The sequence below is a fragment of the Pseudopodoces humilis genome, chromosome 1 (genome assembly GCF_049639895.1).
Source record: "Pseudopodoces humilis isolate 2021_Gansu_Grassland_sample_001 chromosome 1, ASM4963989v1, whole genome shotgun sequence".
NCBI lineage: Eukaryota > Metazoa > Chordata > Aves > Passeriformes > Paridae > Pseudopodoces > Pseudopodoces humilis.
In genome coordinates, this window is record NC_142200.1 from 87,961,035 (window position 1) to 87,985,904 (window position 24,870).

General features: G+C 41.7%; 2 protein-coding genes across 3 annotated transcripts in view; one reads left to right on the plus strand and one right to left on the minus strand.

Annotated features, from left to right (window-relative positions):
• The window catches only part of SYCP2L (synaptonemal complex protein 2 like), a 28,231-nt gene extending 19,720 nt beyond the window's left edge, over positions 1-8,511 (plus strand). The window contains exons 26-36 of one of the 2 annotated variants that reach the window (XM_088056923.1): positions 287-336; positions 946-1,042; positions 1,481-1,572; positions 1,731-1,794; positions 3,308-3,439; positions 4,149-4,273; positions 4,750-4,844; positions 6,170-6,269; positions 6,352-6,410; positions 6,866-6,935; positions 8,085-8,511. In XM_088056923.1, the coding sequence (XP_087913049.1) occupies positions 287-336; positions 946-1,042; positions 1,481-1,572; positions 1,731-1,794; positions 3,308-3,439; positions 4,149-4,273; positions 4,750-4,844; positions 6,170-6,269; positions 6,352-6,410; positions 6,866-6,935; positions 8,085-8,138 (938 nt within the window). In that variant the 3' untranslated portion in view covers positions 8,139-8,511. The remainder of the gene's footprint in view (positions 1-286; positions 337-945; positions 1,043-1,480; positions 1,573-1,730; positions 1,795-3,307; positions 3,440-4,148; positions 4,274-4,749; positions 4,845-6,169; positions 6,270-6,351; positions 6,411-6,865; positions 6,936-8,084) is intronic. The other variant, XR_015772788.1, reaches the window with a different exon arrangement.
• Positions 8,512-12,825: 4,314 nt separating this feature from the next.
• The window catches only part of ELOVL2 (ELOVL fatty acid elongase 2), a 51,350-nt gene continuing 39,305 nt past the window's right edge, over positions 12,826-24,870 (minus strand). The window contains exons 4-8 of the mRNA XM_005525293.2: positions 21,373-21,450; positions 20,680-20,851; positions 18,808-18,932; positions 16,478-16,612; positions 12,826-15,861 (exon numbers count right to left, since the gene is read on the minus strand). Coding sequence (XP_005525350.1) covers positions 15,733-15,861; positions 16,478-16,612; positions 18,808-18,932; positions 20,680-20,851; positions 21,373-21,450 — 639 coding nt within the window. The 3' untranslated portion in view covers positions 12,826-15,732. The remainder of the gene's footprint in view (positions 15,862-16,477; positions 16,613-18,807; positions 18,933-20,679; positions 20,852-21,372; positions 21,451-24,870) is intronic.

A 24,870-nucleotide genomic window follows, 5' to 3' on the forward strand; every position in this document is an offset into this window, starting at 1 on the left:
CCTGAGACCTGGGGACTGTCAGATAAGATGCTGAGCCTGTCTTTTGTTTCTTTTATTTCTTTGGCTGCTCTGGATGCAGTGAGTTGTGTATGTTGGCATTGTTGCATCTGTCTTTGCTAGAGAGGCTCTTTTTTTTTTATAAATCTGATGGAAGTGTTGTGACATTTTATCTTGTAAACATTTAGAAAACCAAAACTGAAAAGGTTTGTATTGTGGCTAACTCAGTTAACTGGGTAAAGTACACAATTTACATTGCCAGTAACCAGGGAAGCTTTTCTTTTTGCAGTGCTTCCAGTACCTTCTGCAAGTAGTGGCAGCGACTATGAGTCAAGGAAGGTAAGGTGTTATGCTTTACTGCCCCAGATTTAAAAATATTATGGATGCAAAATGTGTACCAATGAGTCAGAATTAAATAAACTGGTATTAATTATCAAATGTTCTGATGGAAAGATTTGTCTGCCAAGTGCTGTTGAGACTCTATTGGTCTAATAGAGGAGATGTTAGGAAAACATGGTAAACTTCATAGAAAACAATTGTTAAATGCTGCATATCAAATATATATATGTGTGTGTGTATATATGTATTTATGTATATTTTAAATACAGAAAGTCTGGGGGAAAAAATCTCCAGAACTAGTAGTCACACTAAAATCTTGTATTTTCCTCTGGAAAACTTTTCTTTCTTGACTACAATTCTTCTATTCGGCTTATGAAAACATCATCAAATGTGCATCTCCAGTGCCTAAACTCTTGCATGCATTGAACTTCAGGACACTGGTCTCCTTCAGTGCAGGATAGAGCCATCAGTATGTTAGACACATACATATCTACTCTTAGTGTATTTAGAAAACAAGCCAATCACTCAAAACTCTCCCTCCAAAACAACACCCCAACCCCTGCTTCTATAGTAATGTTTAAATAATGCTTAGACTTTATTTTGTTTTAGGAGGGAGTATCAAAGCAAAGAGTTCAAAAGGAGATGCCAAGGGAAAAAAGCACATTTAACTTCAAGGGAGATGATTTACCCACGGTGGATCTTGCTGGTATTTTTATTTTGATTGTCTTCAGTGCATTAGAAGAGTTTTGGTATGTGTGGGCCTGTACCTTTTGGATGAGTTTTTTTAGTTGTGGGTTTTTCTTTTTGATTTTGTGGGTTTTCCTTCACATTTTTTCCCATAAATATTTGCCTTGTGATATTTCTTTGTAATGGTTATGAGGGATAGATGCTGTCTGTGTAGGTAGTCTCTTATACAAGGAGAAGATAAGCTTGTGCTATTGAGAGGTAAAGGAATGAACTTAACCAATAACCACCAAGAAAACAGCCTTTGGACTGAGTCTGAGCCACCACCTCTTCCCTGTGTGAAGAGATAAGGAAGAGGGTAGAGGGCTTGGGGTTTTTTTCTGCGTCATTAAATTGGGATTTCCAGTCCATACAGGATTCAAACCCTATTGCCTGTGTCATTTATCAATCTCTCACACAGACGAATCCCTCTCAGAGGAGCTTGGAGGGAGTCCGCTGCTACTGAGTGTGTCTACCAGGAGCACTCCCAGTGACGTGGAGAAGGCCACACAGGTGCAGAAGCAGTGCTTAGTCTCCTCCCAGCCTGCTGTCAGGCTGCCTCTACCTGAAACCAGTGTGTCATGTCCCTTTGCTTCCCATAACAAGACAAGTCCCTGGCAGCTTGTCTGCAGGGTGGGTACAGTCTTATTTTGTTTTCTTTCTCTACTTAGAAGTTTCATGGTACACCAGGCAAAATATCAAGAGAGGAAGAAAGTACCAAGCGGAAGGACTCAGGTTTGTCATTCTTGATATCATGGCAGAGTTGGTTAAAAGCAGAAAGAGGTGGTGCCAAAGCTGTTACTTTCTTTCCAAGACAAATTAACGCTGACTGTTTTGAGATTACTTTTTTTTTTTGCTAAATTCTATTTCTCTGTTTTGTGTATCATGGCAGACTCTGGTGAGATGCTTTTACATACATTCCCGAATTAATTGCTAACTCAAAGCTGCCCTTGATTAAAGGGGGACTTGTAGGTAGGAATTTACAAGCTAATGACCCGAGAGACACACAAAAGTTAATTTTTAATGTTTCAAAAGTGGACTGCAACTTCAGTCGCATGCCTTCAAGTTGTTGATTTTCTTTATACCTAAGAAAATAGATGTAAACCGTTGCTATAAGCATTTGTTAAATGGGGACTTGGATAATTCTTATTACTGCTGTAACTTTTTTAATAGGTAAGTGGAACTTCAGGATCTTTCTTTAAATGAAGCTGAACTTCATAAACTAACTCAAAAGTGCAGCACAGTCTCTTTGTGGTTGAACTTCAAGTCAAGCAGCAATTGGGGATTGTTTTCATCCTAACAATTCTCAGTGCTGATGTAGTTGTAAGAGTCTGAGTTACTGTTGTGAGTGTGAAATGAGTGACTGAAGTTTTGATCTTGGACAAAAGCATCCCTTTTCTCATGAGCTGGCTCTGTGTTCTCAGTATATCTTTTACCTGTCCAGCATTTTCTGAATACACCTTCACTGCAATGACACATCTGTTTAATTCTGGGAACATAGGCATTGGGGGCTTCATTTTTATCACTGTTTGCTGTACAGCATTACACTTGAGAGCTGTTGCCATGCAAAGGCACAAGCAGGGATATGCTCAGAAGTTTCAGGTGTGATCTCTGACTGCATTTGAGCTCTCTGTGAACCCTAAATCTACTCCAGGGTGCTTCTCTTGGTGTGACTGCCCCCCTTGTTCTGGGCCCCACTACCTTCCATTCTGCCCTATGGAGATTCCAGGGAGATGATTTGTCAAACAGACAACTTGCCGAGTTCAGAAAAAGTGCACAGTGAGACAAAAGGATGGGGGTCTTGTTTGCTTCTTTGGTTTTTAGCAAAGCTTCCCCAAAGCAGAGGCTTCAGCTTTGATTTATATTGATTCAATTTTCTTCTCAAAAATTTTCTTCATAAGCTGTTTGGGTTGGAACTTGGAGAAGGGAATGGGAAGAAGCTGGACACCAGAGGGTTTTGATGGTTCAAGTTGCAGTCCAAGAAATGAAATCATCTTTAAGGTGGAGACATGGAAGCTTTCCAAATACCTGTAAAACACTGGACAGGCCAGTTCCTTACTTTTGTGAGGGACGATGCTTGCATGTGAACTCTTATCCTGTCCTGTGTGATGCCAGACCATAAAATGAGGCTGCCTCCTTTTCTGAAGCACTGGTAATTCCAGTGGTGGTTTCTCCTTGAGCAGGCACTGTCATGTACCTCATGCAAAAGAACAGATTTATTTTGAAACATCCTCTATTCTCTTTCTAGATATATTGAGTGGCACTGTCATAAAAAAGCCTAAATTTTCTAATTTGGAGAAAAATCACTTGCCCTCTGAGATTAACCATACACCAAAGAAAATTCCTGATTCAATAGAAGAGGATGTGGAGACCCAGAAAGGTAAAATCTGGTTGGTAACTAAGGTCAAGTGGTTAAATGCTTTCAGCTTTTTTTTTCTTGTGGTAGAAATCATAATCATAGGGAAGCTTGAAGAGATGTATTTGTAGGAAGGCCAACTTTTCCAAAATCCAAAAGTCAAAATCAGCAGGAGGTATATTGCAGCACTGCCAAGACAGTGGATAATGTGCATGTAGGTGTGTGAATAAGGAAATTTGGGTTCCACTTGGTCAGCTACTCCATGACATCCACACTTTGTATTCTATCTGAATAGTGATTTTTCCAGAGCTGTTAGAAAACCATCAAACACAGGAGCTGAAAAGAAAGCATGCAGGTAATGGATAAAGTAACTGCAAAATACTGTGAACTCTGAGCACGAGAGGATCAGGCTTTCCCTGCAATGCATAAATAGAAGACAGAAAACAGTGGTGGCCTGACTATTTTCCACCTTTATTCTATGTGTTTGCCTCAGTATCTCTAAGTGGCTCTTTGTGTTGCTCTGTTGTGCCTATCCTTCCCTACAGCTCTCAAATAAGTGTTTCTCTGGGGATTTTTCAGCCAGTTTCCCTCTTGCTTGTGAGCTCTACAAGAACAAGGCCCAAATTCCAGACGTTTTTGCTCACATGAATGACAATCCCTTCAGTGCCAGGAAGGTTTATATTCCAGGAAATCTTCCAGCATGATGCTAACTTGGGCATGTGCTTCCTCCTAGGTCACGAAATGGATGATAGCATAGATGATGTGTTTTTTCCCAAGCTGCTTCACGAAGAATTGAGTGATTCAGGAGTGGTTTTTGCCTTTGAAAGCTTTATTGGCCACCTGAAGAAACTTTTCTGGGTAATGTGAGCTCTTTCAGCACATGTGGCAATTGATCAATGTGAAATTACCTTTTTATCTCAGGGAGAGTTGGTGCAAATATCCCATCTTTAGTTTGTGTTGAGGAGTAGGGCTTTGGCAGCGGTATCTGTTAGTCTGGAGCTCTTAGAAGCATTCTACAGAACTTGTCTATTCTGAGAAGTGTTACAGGCAAGGCATAAAGGAAATTTTAATTAGGTTTTTCCTAATGCAACACTTTCCTGAAGTTGCATGAGGTTTGTTGGTGTAACTACTGTGACTGAATTAAATCAGACTATATCTGCAGCACTGATGTGTCTCATCTTACTGCACATTAAATTTGATTTAAGATGATTTCTGCCAAGATGAATGGCATCCTGCAGAGGAACTTTGTTTTCTAGGGAAAGGTTTTTGCAAGCTAGACTTCTAGGTTTTGCCTTGTGCCATTGCCTATCCCTAACTGTGCATCCCATGGCTAGTCCCGGTACAAAAGGATTGAGATCAACACACAGGATGCCTTGAGATCCTCAGAGAAGAACTTGTCTGCCCTGCTGAACCAGATACATAAGTGCAGGTAAGTGGTCTGCTGCTGGCTGAAAACAGCTTCAATTCTTTGTCAGTTTTGGTTGATAGGGAAAGCCAGTCTGACAGCTGGTTATTGTGATTATGGTTTGCACAGCAAAACACCTTTTGTGTGTGTTTTTTTTTTTTTCTTCTTTTATGCAAGAAGAACTTCAGAAGTATAAGTCCTTAGTTTAGTCCTTAGATTGATCCTAATTTTCCTGTAGGAGGAGAGGATGTGTTAATTCATGCAAAGCAAACTTGAGTTACAAACAATCAGTGGAGCAGCCCTTGGACTGTCTTCTGGTTGTCACCAGCTTAGTAGCTTCTCTTTCTAAATCTTCTAAGAAAGAAGCCAGGGTGTGACTTGCTTAATGAAGTGGAGGAGAAAAGGGATTTCCCAGATCCTGAATTTCTTAGATAGGAGCTAGATAAAAAATAAGTTCTAACATTTATGGATTTGGTGTGAGACACTTGCATCTTATATTGTAGTTGTAAGTCTATTAGGCCTCTGTATCTGTATCTCTGTATCTGAAATTATGCATTCACTTTCTAGGATTTAGATCAAATGTAGTATGAAATAATAGTCTTTAAAGTGAAAAATCCCTGGTATTAATGGGACTTCTATGAGTATAATTTGCTGTCATTAAGGCACATGGAGAAGTTTGAGTTCCAAAAGAAAAAAATGGGATGTTTGTGGTGGAAGATAAGAGGTAGATGGCAGTGAGATGGTTCCATGTTTGGTTGCCAAGTAAGTAACTTGGCTCTGACCAGGGTCACAGGATAGTGAATGCAGGGCTGTGCCAAATTTTTCCTACTTCAATGCAGCTGGGAATGGTGGCAAACCCAAGTCAATAAGGATGTTGCAATCACAACCTTTAAGGTTTAGAAATTGCTGGCATCTTGTGGCAACTGTTTGTACATATCAAATCCATGGAAGGAAAATCCACAGAGGCTTTTTGTGTTAAGATAGAATCATAGAATGGTTTGGGCTGGAAGGGACCTTAAGGAGGTCTTCAGCATGGGAAATCTCTGCTGAGCTCCCTGGAGGCTGGGAGAGCATGCAGTGCAAGAAATGCACTGGGACTTCATTTGTATGCTCTGTCCCAGTCTTCTGTTACTGGATGCTATTTGGGACAGGCTATTGGGCAATATTTATCTGCAGTGTGACTTCAGTGCAGCTATTCACTTGCTCCATGACATATCTGAGAATAAATCTGCCCCATGTAGTTCAGCAGTGAAATCTGCCTCGAAGTAGGTTTGGTGCTGAAGGGGTTGTTGCCCACCTTGTGTACTGCAAACTGAAGTGGCAAAATTGCTTCTGCTCTCCATCACTAGGCTGAGTAAATTTGAAACCTTCCAGAAGATTGTTGTTGAAGAGCTTGCTAACCTTGAGAAAGAAACTCAAATTCTGGCAGCCATGGAGAAGGATGCACTGGTGCGTACAGCTTCTTGTGTCCCAGCCTGAAAAGGTGCTCCTCCCCAGGTAACAGGGGCTTTCTTTGGGGGGGTCTTTTTAGGATTTCTGGAATGCACAGCTGCTCAAACTGAATACTTTCTGCAACCAGCAAAAGCAAAGGTACGTCCCTGCCAGCTGTTCTGCATACTCACAAGTGCTCTGATGGTGCACTGGTTAGGCTGGTGGTACCCTCACTGATAGATGGGAAAGTATTCTAAACCTAGTATGGCATATTCATTTGGTGTCCACTGATTGAGCCTTCACAGCCTTGTGAGGGTTTTTTATTGGAATTAGAATGTAACAAGGGAAGTCTCAATGAGAAGTTGTGCAGGAGAGGAACCTTGCTCAGGACAGCTGTACCAGGGTCTGGAACAACATGCAATGCACCCTCTCGACATCACTGTGTCTAGGGGTCAGAGGAGATGGAAGGAGGGTGATCATTTCCTGTATAAGAGGCACTGTTAGCATAAATGCTGAGCAAAACTCTTGGGTTTATTTTTGGTGGTAAATATCTCTGTTCAAGCTTCACCAGTAAGTGCTCCATAAAAATCCAGCTAAGATCATTTTTCTTTCAGAATTGAATCTGTTGACTCTGCCCTGGGTGAAACAGCCAAGAGTTTTGCCGATGCTGTCCAGAATACAGCGGTATGTGTGATACAAAAGCAGCTCCTGTAGGTGGGGGGCTGAGCTCTGGCCTGACTGATTGATGGTGGAAGTGAGAAAATGAACCTGAAGTCCTGGGAGGGGAAGCCTTTGGTTGGCTGTTTTGTGGGGCTGGTTCTTTGTGGGACCTCTGCTCCTGATGCATGGAAAACATTGAGAAAGAAATGTTTGACAAGGGGAAGAGGTCAAACAGTACTTTCCTAGGGGAGAAGATAAATACAAGGGCCATCAGGTAGTGATGTTTCTTTTGGGTTTGCAGTCTGGGGCAGTTTCTGTGTAGCTGGTGACCCTGAATTCATTTGCCCTTGGAGCTGTGTGTCCATGACAACCTGTGGCTAAGGGCTCTGCAATCTAACACCTTGCATGCTTTCTCTCATCTGCTCTTTAGGTCTGGGAACTTCTAGCCTTGACATATTCAAGTTTGATTTTTTAAAAAAATCTTTTTTTTGTTTAACTTACATGCTAGTTAAATATTCTGTCAAAGTTCTTAAGCTCTCTAGAGTCTAATCCCTATTTTATACCTGTGCTTTAATTTGTAAATTAAGATGAATACTTGGCTAATTTTAATACAGTGTTTAGTTTCCATCTGGTTCACCCCATCATGTAGAGGTGTATTTTTGCTACTGCTGCTGTTCCAGGTCTATGTGCACCTCTGATGGCTTTGAGGGTTTAGCATTTCTGCAATACTGATGGATTTACTGCCATGTGTAGGATGCCACATGCCTCACTTCACAGAGCTGAGAAAGCTCTGTGTTGAAGGAACAACTATGCCTGTGGTCACCACAGTGGACTGGGCCTTTTTTTAGAAAAGATGCTTGTATATTTTAGCACTTAAGTTGGAATCCTGAGCCTTTCCAAAGGGAAAAGTTTCCATTATGAGCATTGAGTTGCTGAGGGACACAGGTGCTCCTGAATAAGGACAATTAAAGAGGAGCAGGGCTGAGAAAGGAGCACTTGTCATGGGAGCTGCTCATCCTGCAGCACTTGTTCCAGGGTAGGTGCTTGAGAATTAAGAGCTGAATCTAAATGTGCTTTCAGAATCTTTGCAATTTCTTATCCTGTACTGTTTCAATGTTTGTATAATTTTTTGTAATGTTTTCTCTTACCTTTTTATTTTGTTCTTCCCTGCAGTATGAGCACCCAGTGAAGAAGGCAGAAGACGTGTTCATTGTTCCTTCTGACTAGCAAACCCCAAATTCATTATTGCTCATGACATTTGAGCACTTTGTGTGCAGCAAAAAGAAGATGGTTCTGTAATGGATGCTAGTCTATTTAAATGAAAAGAAAAAAGAAGAAAAAGCATTATGTTGAGTCTTGTTTTGCCTAAAAATAATATATATTGCTAAGTGGTCCAGTTGATAATAAGTTTTTCTGAAAATTTGCAAGATTGGGTCCATTATATATCAAAGAAATTAAAGAAGTGAACTGAAGATAATTACATAGCCATTAAATTGACGGGGATATTGCCTTACTTTGACTGTTCTGCTAACACCTTTATCTAGTGTAAAAGCACTTAACAATTGGTTCAAAGTAAAAAGTTGTTTGCATAGGATAACAATTTCACTCTTTTCTTGATGCACTGTGAGTGTCTGGAAAGGTAGTCTAGAGTCCTGTGTACCTTGCACAGGATGTGTTAGGTGTAGCCTCTCCTGTGTGCACTTAATTGTGGCAGCTGCTGGCTTGACACCATTGCCACTCAATTCTGGAGCTGAAAGCAGAGAGGGATCTACTGGCCAGATGCTTGAGCAAGAAATTTGAAGAACTGAACAGAAAAATGGCAAGTGAAGCAGGAGAAATTATTTTTGCAGCCAGTGACTTTTGGCTCCACAGGGAGCTCAGAACACAACACTAGGATTAGACAAAATAGCATCACAGGTCTCTAGAAAGTAAGCAGCAGGTAATCCATGCTATTTAGTATTGTCCTCTGTGTGACAGTGTGGTGGAGTTCCCCAGAATATAGTTGCTCTTCATAAGAGTGTGTTCTTGCAAAAACAGCATTAGTGCTCAAGTACCTTAATGGATTTGTGGGAACATGGCAGGTTTCCAGGCTTTGGGTTTTTATCTCAACTTATAGAACCAACCTCAGACTGCTGTATGGGGTAGAGTTGAGGGAACCCTCCCTTGCACAAAGTGTACCTTCATAACAAAAGCCCAAACCCTGACAGGGTTTGTTTCATAAGTGAAATAGGGCTGATGCTGTTTCTGCTTGAGAAGGTCACACAGGGCAGCACCAGCACAGAGAACAGCAAGAAGCTGCTGTTGCCATTGCTTTACAATTTTATGTGCATTCCTTTATCTTAAGTAGTCCTGACTAGGGTTGGCATGGGCTGAAGTTTGTTCACCCACATCAAGGTGCATTTGGTGCTTTCCTCCTGGGGTGGTTTAAAAGAAAAGACCTCTTCAACCTTGCCCTTTCCAAAGGTTCAGCTCTACTGGTCTACCCTCTCCTATTCTTAATGTGAAGGGCTGAAATGCTGATTTCACATCCACTGGCTTGTGCTTGCTTCTTTGAGGGCTGTCCCTAGTGACCTGGCTGTGCCCTCCAGCTACTCTTCAGTCTCCTTACAGCTGCTGTTTGATTCTAGGCTCTCAAAGCACTCAGCTGAAGCAGCAGTGACTTTGGGAAGATGAAGCTGTAACCTCTGTGAGCAGCTGTGCTTGAGTCTGGTAAAGTTACTTTTGCATCTTGGCTACAGAGTTTTTGAAATGCTCTGGTCCCACTAGTGCGGTGGCATACTCTGATGGCCCTAGCAGTGTCATTAACCAAAACAGGCTTTAAGATACCAGTCTGAATAATCTCATCCTATTGCTATCCTATTGCCTGGATGTGCCAGGTCCTAAACCTGGGGCTTTTACTACCTGAGGCTGGCTGTAGCAGTAGGATAAGGTTTGAACTGCCCTGTTGCTGCTTACTGTGATCCAGAGCTCACACTGGTGAATGTAAAGCCTTGTGCTTGTAAAGCACAGCCTTGTGCTGTGTTGCTCTCACTCCTAAGTTCCAAGTTTGAGCCTTCCAGTAATTCCCACATAAATACCTATATTCCGTGGTTTCACTTTTACGACCTGGCCCAACACCATGATGCAACCTGGGCTATCAAGGTGCTTGATGTGAAGCAGAGCTCAGAATTGAGATGAGCTGCCCGCAGTGGGGCTGTTCCTGTGCGCTGAGTTCTGCAAAGGCGCAGAAACAGCGCTGAGAATTCGCACCCTCGGCGCGCGCGTCCGCTCCTTGGGGATGGATGTCGGCCTATTTAGGCTCGCTCATCTGCATCTCCGAGCAGTTTGCTGCTCAAAAGGAAGGTTTGAAATAGGAAGAGGATAAGATGGGATGTCTCTCTCTCTGGGTTTAGGGCGTTTTTCTGCTTGTTTTTTCAAGCTGTGGCTGTAGTGGATGATTTTTTATTTTTGTATATGAGGTTTTTGATGGATTCATTGCTTTCTTAAGTTCAAGCTGCTGAGCATTTAAGCTTTGTCAGCACTGTGAAATAGATGTGTAGAAATACTTGCTTTGCTACATTTCCTCACCTTTCATGTGTGTTGGCAGAAGGCTCTCTTGGTATCTCCTGTAGCTGTAAAAAGTTAAGAATGCTTTTCATCCAAGGATCTTTGCTAGATAATTTACAGAGTGCATCGGTCTTATTTCTGTATTTTATTGTTGCATCTCTGCATAACCTATAACTATAAAGCTTGGAAGGTGAATGTTGAACACTTCAGAGGACATGGATAAAGGAAAAATCAGGGTTTCTTACTTAGTAGAAATTGCCACAATATTGTATGCACCTACACTTGGTTTGAACTGTTTTATTGGAGAAGTCTGAACCCTAAAAGGCTGTTTTAATGATGAGCATGGGAATGCAGAAAGGGATGTTACACCGCTTAAATACCTTCTACCCCTGCACTCATCTATCACTTCACGTGAAGCACCTTAGCTTTTGAGAAGCTCACTGTTCCAGCTTGATAACCTGTGAACTGCCTGAGGTGAAAATTTTAGACTTTAATAATGGTCTTTCTATCTGTAGGCAGTAGAAGTGTTTGGAGACTTCATCTGTGACAGAAATGACATTTTCTGACCATGGACAGCCCATCTCATACCACTTCCTGCACTACTGGGTCAATTAAATGTATTTGAGCTTAAACTTCCTGAAAGTCTGAAGTCTATTTGGTTTCTGCAACAAATGTGTAATTGGGTTAAGTTACCTCTTGGAAGGTAGGTAGCTGACCTTGGTGGCTTTCCTTTGCCATTACCACTTTGTGCTTTTTAATGTGCTCTTAGTCCAGATATTTCTTTTATTTTCTTCCTTTCAGTGCAAATGGACATAGCTCAATTTTCAATCTGTTCAGCTTCCTTGACACTTCTGAGCCAGAACAACAAAGATGTAGGTGCTGAGGTGCAAAAACTATGCATCAATACCCAGAAAAATAAATGGGAAATATAAAAGTTCTGTTTAAGGACAACTTCTTTATGCATTTTAAGCTTTAAATAAGGCTTAATATTAAACTGACTATAACCCCTGCTATTTATGCTGCATGTCTTTCAGGGGATGATGCCAAGTGCTTGTTTACCTGCACACTCTGTGCCAGTGCAGTGGCCATTGAAAGGGCTACCGCCCACATGTCAAGGCTGCATAAAGCCAGAGAAAAGGATGTCTTCTGTGGCTGGATGTTGGAACATTAAATGGAAGTCTGAGTCCCTCAGAGAGAGAAAGGAGTTAAAATATATTACACCACATAGGCATGAAGTAAGAATGTAAGCTTTAGTTTTAAGTAAGTAAAAATATATCTTAAATGCCTTAAGGGACTGTGTTAGCTAGTGAAAAGCCCTAAAGCCTAGTTTAAATTTCAGTAGTGTTACCCTTTACAGAATTAACTTAGTTCTACACACAATGAAAACATGGCTTGCATTTCTAGATAGTTATTTGTGCAAACACATAATACTCTATACGTAGAATTTGGGTAAGAACTGACACTGCTTTTGTACTTTAGAATTAAATTCAGACTGGTGTAGAAAGAATGTTTTAGAATTGTGTTTTTAACTGATTGATTTATTAATATAATTCCCCTTTATTGGGGTGAAAATACTCCAACACTCAAGAAAGAATAAAAAAGGGAGCTGCTGTTGCTCAGGACGACAGGACTTTATGCCAGAACACTTTGAGCATGGACTTTAATACTCTGAACTCTTTGCCTTCGAGACCGATGCATTCATACAGTAAATAACTTTACAACAACCAACAAATGCTGTTGTCTCCTTGAGACCCAAGATCCACCCAAAACTGACAGATGCAAATGGGCAGAGGAGCTGTGCATGTTTAACCTGGCCTGGGGCAGCTGACCCTGCTCTTGGTAAGGCGTGCTGGAGTTGGCTGGAGCACACAGAGACAGGTCCTGCTTCTGCAGGCAGCAGAACTATGTCTAAGAGAGTAATGAACTGGAAATAGACATGTTTCTATGAACAGCTGAGAGCTGTTGTGTATTTTCTATCTGAAAGAGATTTTATTTTTGAGATATTGAGATTTATTTTTTAGATTTTGATTTCTCCATTGTCTCTCCCCTGTTTTCTACTATTATGTTCTAACTGAAAACAGTCTGGTACTCAAACAAGGACTTGAAGGGCAAGTACAAACCTTGAACAAACAAGTTACTTCAATATTACATTTGTTCAAAAGCACAAGTTTTTATAGGTAGAGTGGCAAAAAAAGAAAATGGAAGCTTTATACCAACACCAGTGAAGGTGTTATAAAAAGTTATGGAGATTGCTTTTGAATCTGATGTGAATGCCCTAAAACGCTTCTGATAATGCTGGAGAATAAAAGCAGCCTTGCCATCCAGTTAACAGTCCAGTCTGATGCCTTAAGAAGGAGTGGAGACAGCCTGATAGTAAAATTTGTTTATTTACAGTGTTATGTATTACAGGAAAATCAGTTTAAAAAGTCAATGCTTCTCTTTCTTCAAGTTGCGGCATTTTGAAGATGTTAAGACATATCTGAAGAATTTTAAACACATCTGATTCCAGCCTTCCTGGCTGATCTGCAAGGTCTGAGACCATCTCTGGTTTTTTCCTTTTTTTTTTTTTTTCTTTTTCTTTTTTTTTTTTTTCCCCAGCCCTTTGAATTTCAAGTAAGGCATTTATTTATTTCCTTTTCTTTTGAATGAGGTTTCAACAAAACAAAAGATAATATCTATGGGTTTGATTGCTGCAGTAGACTTTAACACTTAGCACGGCTGACGCTTTCCACCTTGATAGTCAAATGCATGCTTTGCCATCAAAAGATTATGGACTCCACTCGGCCTAAAATCCATGCTGGGCCACACGACCCTTTTGTTGCCTACCTTAGATTAATAGTCCAGCTCATTGCCTTCTTCACTGTCTTGTCAGCTCTTTCAAATTCCTCTGCCTTTACCCTGGCTTCTGTTTCAAGCTGATTTCTACAGCACTCTGAAGCTCTCCCTTTATGCAGGGCTGTCTAAAACACCCTCAGTCAAACCTGCTAATTTCTTACATCTTGGGATTTTTACAGTACCAGTCAGAAATACCTGTAAAGGTTCTGGAAGAGCCGGAAGTGAGAAACAGTATTTGCATGCAGTGCCCAGACTTTGTGAATGCAGAGTTCTTGGGGTTTTTTTTTTTAAGTTTTTTTTCTTTTGGCTTGCTGCTTTCCCCCCCTTACTGAGTATTAAATATAACAAAACACTGACTTTCAGTTAAGTGAGGTTTCGTGACCAGCTTCATGAAGAGGGGAGCAAATGTGAATATGCAGCAGCCCAGCTCTAGTTAGTTGGTGTGGTGGCGTAAAAGTCTTTGAATACTGCAGTTGTATTGGTTTCCTGGTTCATGATGATGTAGTTCAGCAGTCAGGCTGCTAAGAGGTATTGCTTCTGCTGTAGCACTTTGGGAAGGAATTTCACTTTTCTGCTGGAGCAGAAAAGTTTTGTCCACATTGCAATGGAGTTGGAACTGCCTGGAGACAGATGGCATTCAATGGGACTTTCAAGCACACAGTCAAGCAGAACTGTGACACATGACACCCTTCTTCATGCCATTTTCTCCTTTTGCTTCTGCTGGACAGCCCCATCTGTTCTTCTTCCCCTACTGTAACACTTCCTCAGTCCCTTTCCTTCCTCTCCATAAGCCCTTAAGACTGTGGGGTCTCTGGCTGCCCCTGCTGAGGCTGCCTGCTATGAGTGTCCATCCTGCTCCCTGGGACAAATGCTCCTCCTGCCTTTATGCCTGCAGTCTCCAAGAGGCCCCAGTGGCAGACCATCTAAATGGGGATATCTGGAGGGGATAAGTGGCCCTCTACAGGTGGAGAAGAATTGGACAGCAGGATTTGGGACAGCCTCCTCTACATCTGAGCCCTCTGTGGCTGCTTGGGCTGTCTGTGCTGTCTGGGTGTGTGTTTTGTCCTCCTCCTGCTCTGGGCCTCTGCAAGGTGACAGGAGTGAGAGGACATGCTTCCTTTACAGAACTGCTTCAGTCCAAGGGTCTTGCTGGGCTGGAGTGACTCCAAAAGTTGTTTCTCTTGAGAGAATTTTGTACATGAGAATGGAAGAGATCAGAACTACTTCACTGTGAGGAAAAAAGTCCGTGTCTATTTTTAGTAGAGGAAATTAAGTGAGCAAAATGAGAAAAGGGTGAGGGCAGACCCGTAAAGTTAACCCTGGGTGCTCTTCATTTCTAACCATTTGAGTGGGGGTGAATGCAGTGAACTGAAGCAACAAAGATGGTGATGAACTGTTGGGAGAAAGCTGCTGTCTGCAGTTGTAAAGGTGTCTTTCTCCTTGCTTCCCCTCCCCTTCCACCTGCCACAGAAATTCCTATATAACCTGCTTTGCTCATTGCTGAACTCACTTCTCAAATTTTCTGCATCTTCCAGTCTATTAATAAGGGGCATAACAGTTTGCTTTGAATTAGCAGTGTTTGTATAGGATTAACTTTACGCACATTTACACTCATTGGATTTATCTTCCTTAAGTTGCTAAGACCCTATTTCTTTCAAAATCCATTTACCTAGAACTCCTATTAATTTAGCACATCCAAAATGATTTGTTTTGTTCTGTGTTCAGAATACTATTCCAGGCGGTGCCAGGGGCTACCAGCCCAGCCCCCTGAAAGCTCCTGCCAGACTTCTAGGCATTTGAATCAAGTTGCACCTTGTGTAAAGCAAGTGAGCATAGCGCACAACCGCCTGCAAACTATGGGATGGTGCACTTGGGCTCTGCCCTCTGACATGTCCTTTCCCAGGACTCCCACAGGATCAAAGGGTACCTTGCTGATGTCCATGGGGAGGGAGTATGCTTTGGGGAATTGCTGAGAAGAGAAGAGGGGTGTGATGATGGAAAAGGTATGATTCTCACCTTTCCCCCCATCCCTCCTTTATTTTCCTGGCCTTGGCCACAGGTGGATTTACTGGGTGCACTGTGAAGCCTTGCCTCAAGACCTCTCACATGCACAGAAAGTGTTAGTCTGAACAGAGTCCTAACCTTTTGAAGGCATTGATGGATTTATCCATCAAGTGTTTCATAAGGCGTTTTTGTGTCAGCATTAGAGATCAGAAAGGTTTTCTTTTTCATATGAGAAAGATCTTGGCTTTCTTTGTTCTGATGGTGATCTTTGACAAGTAATTCTACTCATTTTGTTAAAACCTAAATAGCAGTACGTTAATAAGTGTCTGGTACAAAGAACTGATAAATGTAATCAAATAGGTTTTAAGCTAAAGCTTGTAATTCAGTCTTTTTTCTTCTTTTTCTCCTTAGAAAAAACTCATAGGAAACACTATACTTATTGTGCCTTCTTATTATTCTGCAATCCATTGGCAGCAGCAAAGTAGTCCTTGTGGAAACCATTCTTGATTTCTGTTGTGACAGGGGTTTCCTTTACAGCTGTTCTTGAAGGTGCTTTCCGGTATGTCTATAAAGCAAAATCCAAAGTAAACACCTGGATTCATTTAGTGTCCACCAAACCACTGCTTATGGTTAACTGTAAATGGAACTTGTCTGCTGTTGATGCAGATGTATATATTTGCTTCAGACTGCATTAAGACTGTAGTCTTTTTCACTGCTCTGGGTGAAGTTACTTTACTAGCCTTACTGTAATACTTAATGTCAAAAGAGATTTCAAGCCTTGTACACTAAAAGCTTTATGTATTCAGGCAGGCTTGAGCACTCCCTGCTAAAAGATGTTGAAGTAAACAAGGCAAAGACAGAGCTGTTAGTTTCTTTTCTTGTTCCCCCCTAAGGAGGAGAGAGATTCCAGAATTTGCCTACCAAAGCAAATTCAGACCTCCTATGTACTGAATGCGGTACTTGACTTGCTATACAAGCGCAGAAGAGTTAATCTGTAATGAGGGAGTCCTCATTATTGAATAATCTCTCTCTCTCTCAGACATGACTATATCTGTTATTAAGTATTTTAAGACTAACATGTTTTAAGCATTGACAATCATTCTACATCTGCGTCCACCCAGACTATCCAAAAAGTTTTATTTTCCCCATCCTTGTCAGAGAGCTCTCAGAAGACTGCTTACCTTAATGTAGAAGTTGATGAAGAGGATGACCAGTGTGGCCATGTAGGAGGACTGGAACATGAGGCAGCCAAATGGGAATCCACATGGCTTCACAGCTGCACTGAGTGTGTGCACAATAGTGAGCAGAAACTGGATCTGCAGAGAGAAGATAATGCAGGAGTATTTGCTGAGAAAGGGTCAGTGCTAGCTAAATCAGACACAGCGATGTCCCCTAGTCCTGCTCCTTGAAAGTCTGAGTGCTCTTGAACACTATTCCTTTCTAACCTCTGAATGCATTGTGAGGATTAAGTTAAAATGGTGCTCTTGTGAAATTAAATAAAACCCTAAGGGGTCAGAGGTTTCTAAAAGTAAGCTTGTAGGCTTAGTTGACAAAAGAGAAGCTTTCTTTGCCTCTCAGATTTAGTAGGTGCTGCTCTGTCTTCCAGACTTTGTGACAGGTATAGGTGCTGTCTCTGTTACTGGGCAGAAACTGGAGGAAACTCTGAAGAGTCCTGTCAATAGCTTGAGAAGTCTGAACAGAAAATGCAAAGCTCAGGTCCAAGGAGTTCAGATAGGCTATCACTTGCATTAATGAAGTTAAGGAGGGGACAAAGGAAGCAAAAAAGAGACAGGGAAGAAATTGCAGAGACTTGTCTGTATTTAGAACTATGAGCCACAGCCCACACTAGTGCACCTGATTCTCTTCAGCTGGGTAAGTGTACAGCTCAATCCAGTGTACTGAGGTGCATTTCCAACAGGGCAGTGTGTTTCACCTGCAGGGATGGTCTCAGCTCAGAGAAGCAGCTTTTTGCTAAGAAAATTTCTACACAGGAATTTTAAAGCTCACTGCAAACATCTGAACTTCCAAATAATATGAACAGGCCCTAAGAGAAAAAAAGTAAAAGGAACTTTATTTCATATCAAGCCTTGTGTGTTGTTGATAGAAACTTTTGATCTGGCTCAGCTCTTCAGGCACAGCAACTGGTGGAACAGAATTTTAGATGTCAATCAATTTCTGTATTGCCTAAAGTTTGTTTACATCATTTTGTAGTTGTACCACTGTGTTGTGAGTTAACCTGACTTGGCTGCCAGCTGCCCACCCAGCAGCTTTCTCCCCTCTTCTCCTCAGTAGAGTAGAGGGAGAAAATAAGATGAAAAGAATTTGTGGATTGAAATAAAGGTGGGGAGGGTAATTGATAAAACTTACCTATTACTGTTATAAGCAAAATAGACTTGACTTGAAGAAGATTAATTTCAAGTATTGCCAATTAATAACACAGAAGACGAGCAAGAAATAAAATTAAAAACACCTTCCCCATAGCCCCTGTTTCTCCTCAGGTTCAGCTTCACTTCTGGCTCCTCTACTTCCTTCCAAGTGGTGCAGGAGGATGGGGTTTGTAGTCAGCCCACATTGCTTTGGCTTTGCTGTTTCTTTCTCCTCACACTCTTTTCCTGCTTCTGTGTGGGGTCCCTCCCATGGGAGAGAGTTTCAGTGTGGATATTTCCCATGAGCTGCACCTCTTCACAAACTGCCCCAGTGAGGGTCACTTCTACAGGGTCCAGTCCTTCAGGAACAGGCTCTTCCTTTGTGGGTGCCCATGGGGTCACAGATCCTGCCAGCAAACCTGCTCCAAGGTGGGCTCCTCTCTCCATGGGTCCACAGGAGCCTACTTTTCTGCTGGCTGTATCTTCCTTCAGGGCAGATGTGTCCATTGCTGCAGAATGAGGTCCTCCATGGGCTCCAGGTGGATCCCTGCTCCCCTAGGGACTTCTGTGGGCTGCAGGGGAACAGCTTCACCAGCATCTTCACCACAGGCTGCAGGGGAGTTTTTGGTGCTAATTCCCTCCTTCTGCTCTGCCCTGGGTATTTGCAGGGCTGTTTCTCTCACATTTCCCGTCTTCTCTCTCAGCTTCTGTGCTGTTTTTCACCCTTAAATAAATATGGTATCACAGAGGTGCCCCCAGCTTTGCTGATGGGCTCAGCTTTGGCCAGCAGGGGAGGTCTGTCTTGGAGCTGGCTGTGTCAGACTTTTTTTGTGACTTTTAAATAATTTTTTTTCCACAATTAAGGAATTAAGTCATTTTCTATGCAGTGGTTCAAAACTAACAATTTTGTGGACTAAAGATTTTCTACTGTTTGTTTTCTACAGAAAACACTTCTGAACATAATTTCCTTTATTAAGTTAAATCAAGCTACGCTAGTGACTTATGCTGTATGATAGTTTTGTTATACTTCAATTCTATCTGGCTTAATTGTGTAAACAACAATGTTTACCTATAGTTCATTTAGTCCTCTCTCACATTTTGAAGGATTTCTGGTAGTTAAAAATGAGAGTAAAGTAGATACATACCAGTTGTGCCTGAGTGAGGTATTTCTTCCACCAGAGATATTTTCTCATGGAAGGGATGACTGACAGTCCATAGTAAGAATACATAAGCACGTGGATAAAGCTGTTCAAAGTGGGTCCAAAGAAACCTATAAAAATCCATTAGGGAAAAAAACCCAATGAAATACCAACTGCTAGAAAGTGAGAAGAAGGCATTATTGCTTGTGATATTGCTTCTATATTGAATCTCTTAAACATAATAAGTATTCCTTTCATGCTTATTCCTTGCTAAAGATATTCCTGATGTGTAGAGGTCCTCTCCTAGGGACAACTGGAAAACCAAATACTTCCTAGAGGGTTTTTCTCATGCTGAATATTGTATTTTTATCTCACATTTTTCTTCTCCTTCACTTTTTTCCTGTTCTGTAGTTTACAGGCTATTTTTTCCCCTCTCCTAAAGTTCTTCTTGCTATGAGCCTTTCCATTATTCCTGTAAGCTTTAAACACTGCTGTGGATGACTTTGCTGCTAATATGCAGCTTAGGACCCTGGGAGACACCTGTCTTTCTGCTCTCTGATGCAGTAGCAAGGGCTTTGCTCTGAATTAAACCAACCTCTTGTGGCTGTGTTTGATCATCGCTCTTGTTTTCTTCCTTGGCTCTTCTGCTTGATGCACATTTATAAAATTTCATCCCAGCTAATACCTTGCTGCTCTTATTGGTTGTATTTAGTGAATACTAGTTCTAGAGGAAATTAACTATCCTCTACTTTGCAGACTGTGGAGAAGTAGCAGCACTACTCTGTGCTGTGTGCTTCTGTGTTTGATGGCACTGCTGCAACTACAAGATAGACTCACCAGTTGTTCTGATTTTGCCACTGATTAATTCCTTAGCTACTGATTTAATTACAGTAGAGCAGTGCTAGAGCAAAGTGTGGGGACCACACATTAGGAGGCACAAACCTCCACTGATTTGTTTACACCTCTAGAAATAGCTCCTAACTGCTATGAAATCTCTGATCCCTGCTTCTACCTCTAGCAGTGATTTACTTTGATTTTGAGCTGTCCACAGTTAGCGCCAACAAATGTGAATTCTGCTTTTAGGTCTGAAAGAGATCTGCAACAAGTTTTTTACAAAATGTTACAATGGGCTGAGGTGACTTCCTCTAATAGGTTGCAAGAAAACTGAGGGTTTTTTCTCAACTCTGAAAGCAGTTCCACAGGAACTCTATGGCTGTGTGAAGCCCTGGAAAAATGTGCCTGTTGTGAGACAGCTGAAATAGTTCTCTGCTGTCTGGACTTATTATACAAATGCCAAATGACCAGCCTGTGGTATCATAGATCCCTTTGTAACAGGGAAGATGATGGCAGTTACTGTAACCTTCTGAGGATGTATTCTCATATAAAACAGAATAAATTCAAACTTGCATTTTAATTAGTGACTATGTAAGTAAAGTATCTTGCTAAAGCAGAGATTGATGCATACAAGAGTTGAGCCTGTAAAAAGGCCATTGATTTAATTTGTTGTGATTGATAAAGGCTTTACCAGGGTCATGACTTCTTCCTACATCTGCTTTTGGAGTAGGTCTTGTGTGTGATGGCTCTTCTGTGCTACTCAGTATTGTTATGCTTAAAAGTGGTTTGAAGAGAAGTAAATACACGGGTTTGTGGCAGCTAAGTGAAAAATCTAGGGCCTAACACCCGGGTATTTTTGGCCTGAACTTTTAACCATGCTTTTAACTTTCCAGTGTTCTGCAAGTGGTCAGCATTTCTGAAAGGCTCTGATGATGCCCTCAAATTACACAGTGACACAATTCCTTTGCACAGCTCCTGGTGATATGATTCCTCCCCACCTGCAGCTGACTTAGACCCGGGGTGATGAAGCAAACAAAGACTTACTCTGCCCACAAGGTATCCAGTTCAGAACACACCACCAAATGTTAAACATAGTGGCATGGTGATACACATGAAGGAAGGTGATCTGGCTGCTTTTCTTCCTTAGTACAAAGAAGATAGTGTCCATGAATTCAATTACTTTGGAAAAATAATACCACCACAGCACCTTGGCTACCTGTACAAGCAAGAACAAAGGAGCAGGAGATCAATATCTGTCCATATAAGTGCTTAAACATTACTGTACTTCTTCACTCCCTAGGCATGCAGCTTCCCAGAAGGCATTGATACGATACCAAAGGAGAAGCATGAGCTCTGTCTTCAATTTCATTTTGCTTTTCACTGACCCAATGACACACATCTTTTAAGCAATTGTATAAATATATAATTTAAGGAATATAAACTTTGAGGAAGGATTTTATAATTTTTTTTCCTGAAGGTGCAGTTTTGTGGGTAGGTTTTTGTTTCATTTTGGGGTTGCTTGTTTTTTTTTAAGGGTGCTATCACTTTTCTTCACACTGAACAGATTTTGCTGCCAGATTCTTCTTCTGAAACAATCTAAATTTGATACTCAGTATGATGAAATATATCCTCCTCTAGAGCAGAGATATTTTACCAGAGCTCAGGATACGTCCTAGGATGGTTAAAGACAGTTAAAGCAGAAAGGATGCTGAGGGCTGAGCTGTTTTTGTCTCTCACCCGGATATCAGCCTCCCCTGCACTGTGGAGGTTCTGGCACTGCAAGTTGTAGCCGCCTTCCCATGTGGCGAGGATGAGCTGGAACAGAAAACAGAGGAATTATGTTTGTGAGCAGATGGAATGGTTTTTCTCCCTGCAGCTGTTCTATCCTTATTGGGTGGGTACCCACTCCTTCCATGAACTGATGCTCTTGAACCAGACAACTTGCTAATATCTTGTGTTTTGAAAGGGGAAAGGCATCAGTTAAGCTGGAGATATGAAATGATGCATTTCTTCTCTTTCTCTGGCTTTAGAGCCTTCAAGGCATCTGTTAAAATCCCTTGTTACTTAATGCACGTCCAAATCCTTGCTCCAAAGCAAACACTGGAATAGTGAATCTTTGTCCTGAAGCAGTATAAGCTTAACACAGCTACTTGTGCAAAGCTGTCCTTGAGAAAAATTCCCTGTTTGCCAAGCAAACAGAAGGCAAAGGCGAAGTAGTGCAAGGGGAGAAATATTTCCTAATGCCATACATGTCTCTTTATCCTACACTGTTAAATGCCGGAGGAAGTGAAGGAGAGCGGGCACAGTGCTGAATGGAGGCGTGAATAGGCACACAAGCAGTTTCTTAGATTCTGCACATGTCACACGGGGAAGCAGGCAGAGCAATGAAATATCAGAGTGCCGCACTGGGGTGGAGCAGGTTTCTAGAAAACCATATGGTAGTTTTTTGATATGGAATATTTTTGTAGTAAGAGCCACCTCAAGCACTCAGCAGCCCTTTCACAAGAGGGAGCATCATCTCTTGCTTATAAATGCCATGTAGAATCCATCGATTTTTGAAACGGTCTTGCTTATTCTTAAATAAGTACAAAGTGGGTTTGGGGACAAACTGAGCAACTCATGTTCTGGGGTCTTTCTCACCCTCTACCGACACTGCAGAGAGTGGGAGTGGGAGAAATGCACTGCAGTGTTATGCTGTAAGCAGACTTGCAAGGTGCTGAGAGAAGTGGGTTGCTTTCAGTTCTGGGGCTACACTCACAGGGATGATGCATGTCAGCACAGAAGGGATGACTTTTCCCTCTAGTTCACACTGAAAAGAACTGTCCTGTGTTGAATCTGTGACAGTCCATACAACAGTGAAGCAGAGAGATTCTCAGTGACCAAACTGAATCAATTCCTAGAGTAAATACATTTAAAAAATTACTATTGATAATAGCTGGAGAATTAGAAAGTAGCCTAGAATGATTATTCTATATTCATACTAAAATGTGTTGAAACCTGGAAAACCAGAGTCTTCTACTATTTTTCTTCTGAATTCAAATTCTGTGATTGTCCCTGTAATATGAACTTAGCTGTTTTAGGTGGCTAAAATAGCCTACAGAAATTGCAGAGAGAGATGACAGTACAATAAATTAGTGTTTTATAGATAACTGATATGTAACAATTGAAACAAACACATTCCTTTACAACCAACTAATTTTTCTGCTTTGCTGAAGAAACTTGACCTCAAAATTTTCTGCTGCAGTAGGTAAAATGTCAGTACACAGAAATTTGCTAGGAAAAATATGCAGTTTTCCATATTTTGACTAGTCTATTTTACTACTGTTCCGATTTGTATATCAGTGGACTGATTTTTGAAAAATCTTTTTCATATTGTCTCCTTGTGTATGAAAGGTCAGGAGTGAAGGCCAGTTGATTGCCCAGCAGGTCCTGGATAAAGCCCTGAGGAAAGAAGTTGGTGTCTCACCACGTGTCAGGAGCTGCAGTCCTCCCTGGAGATACTCTGGGGATATTTTCAGTCTGGATTGGTCGATACTTTTTGTTTGCTTTTTTTAACAATCTGGTAAGTAGTAAACCTTGCCAAAGAACTCTGTTGTGCTTTCACTTCTATATTAAACCTGGTTTTGATTATACCTATGCCAGTGATTTGTTAAGTGACCTTAAAACACACATTTGCCAAAAACTGGTGCAGTCAGCGGCTTTGCAAGCAGTATCACTGACTACTTACAAAAGCATGGAAGAAGTCCAAGTCCTAAGTTCTCAGACAAATGGGCTCAGGATAACTGGTGTGATTGGAAAGCTGTGGAATAACATCTGTAAGTTGCTAGGGGCCGTAAAAACGCTAGGAGAAAGTGATTATTGGCAAAATATTAGGTAACTGTCCAGAAGCTGCCTGCCACTACAAAAAAGATAATATTCAAGAGAAACAAGGACAGAAAAATGAGATGGAAAGCAACCGAGTTACTATTGTCCTTCAAAATAGAACAGCTCCAGAGAGACAGCTACAGGAGGAACAGAAAGAAAAACAAAAGTTGAAGTAAAAAGTGCACCTAATGCTTATGTGGGCTCTAAACCCTCCTGACATTGTGCAGATTAGTAAATGAATTGCATCTCCAGAAGATTGGGATAGTAACATATGGAGTGGCCCCTGGGATAACAAACCAGGGTTCTGCACCTGGGGTGGGACAGCCCTGGATGTACAGACAGAGTGGGGAATGAGAGTCTGGAGAGCAACCCCATGGGAAGGGACCTGGAGGTCCTGGTCGATGGCAAGTTGAACACGAGCCAGCAGTGCCCTGGCAGCCAGGAGGGACAGCCCTGTCCTGGGGGACATCAGGCACAGCATGGCCAGCTGGGCACGGGAGGGGATTGTCCTGCTCTGCTCTGAGCTGGGGCAGCCTCACCTCCAGTGCTGGGGGCAGCTCTGGGTGCCACAGTATAAGAAGGACATAAAGCAATTAGAGAGCCTCCCAAGGAGGGCCATGAAGGTGGTGAAGGGTCTGAAGGGGAAGCCCTCCAGAGAAGAGTCTTGGTCTGTTCAGCCTGGAGGAGACTGAGGGGAGATTTCATTGCAGGGTAAAACTTCCTTGTGAGGGGAAGAGGAGGGGTAGGCACTGATCTCTTCATTCTTGTGACCAGTAACAGGACCCAAGGGAGCAACATGAAGCTGAGTCAAGGGAGGTTTAGGCTGAATGTCACTAAAAATGTTTTCACCCAGAGGGTGGTTGTGCACTAGAACAGGCTCCCCAGGGCAGTGGTCACAGCACCAGGCCCAACAGAGTTCAAGAAGTATTTGGACAACACTCTCAGGCACATGGAATGGCTCTTGGAGTGTCCTGTGCAGGGCCAGGAGTTGGAGTCAACCATCCTGATGAGTTTCTTCCAGCTTGATTTATTTTATGAAGCTTTCATGCCAGTGCTGAACAGGTGAGTTCAGTAGTATCTCAAAGTTTGGTTTTGGTTTGTTTTTGTTTTTTTTTAAGTATTGAATTCAAAAGTTCCATGTTGGAAAATGAGACAAAAAACCCCTAGAGGCTCATAAAGAAAATATTTCTTTACAACATCAATATTTCTTTTCATCATCACAATTTTTAAATCTGATAATTAGGAAATCTGCAACTCTTTACAAATGGTCAGCATGCAAATGGAGAGTAAGCTTTGCAGTGAGAATACCACTCTGTTTGACGGCATGGCTTTATCTAATTTCTTTAGTTCATTCATCCATCATTTTAAAAA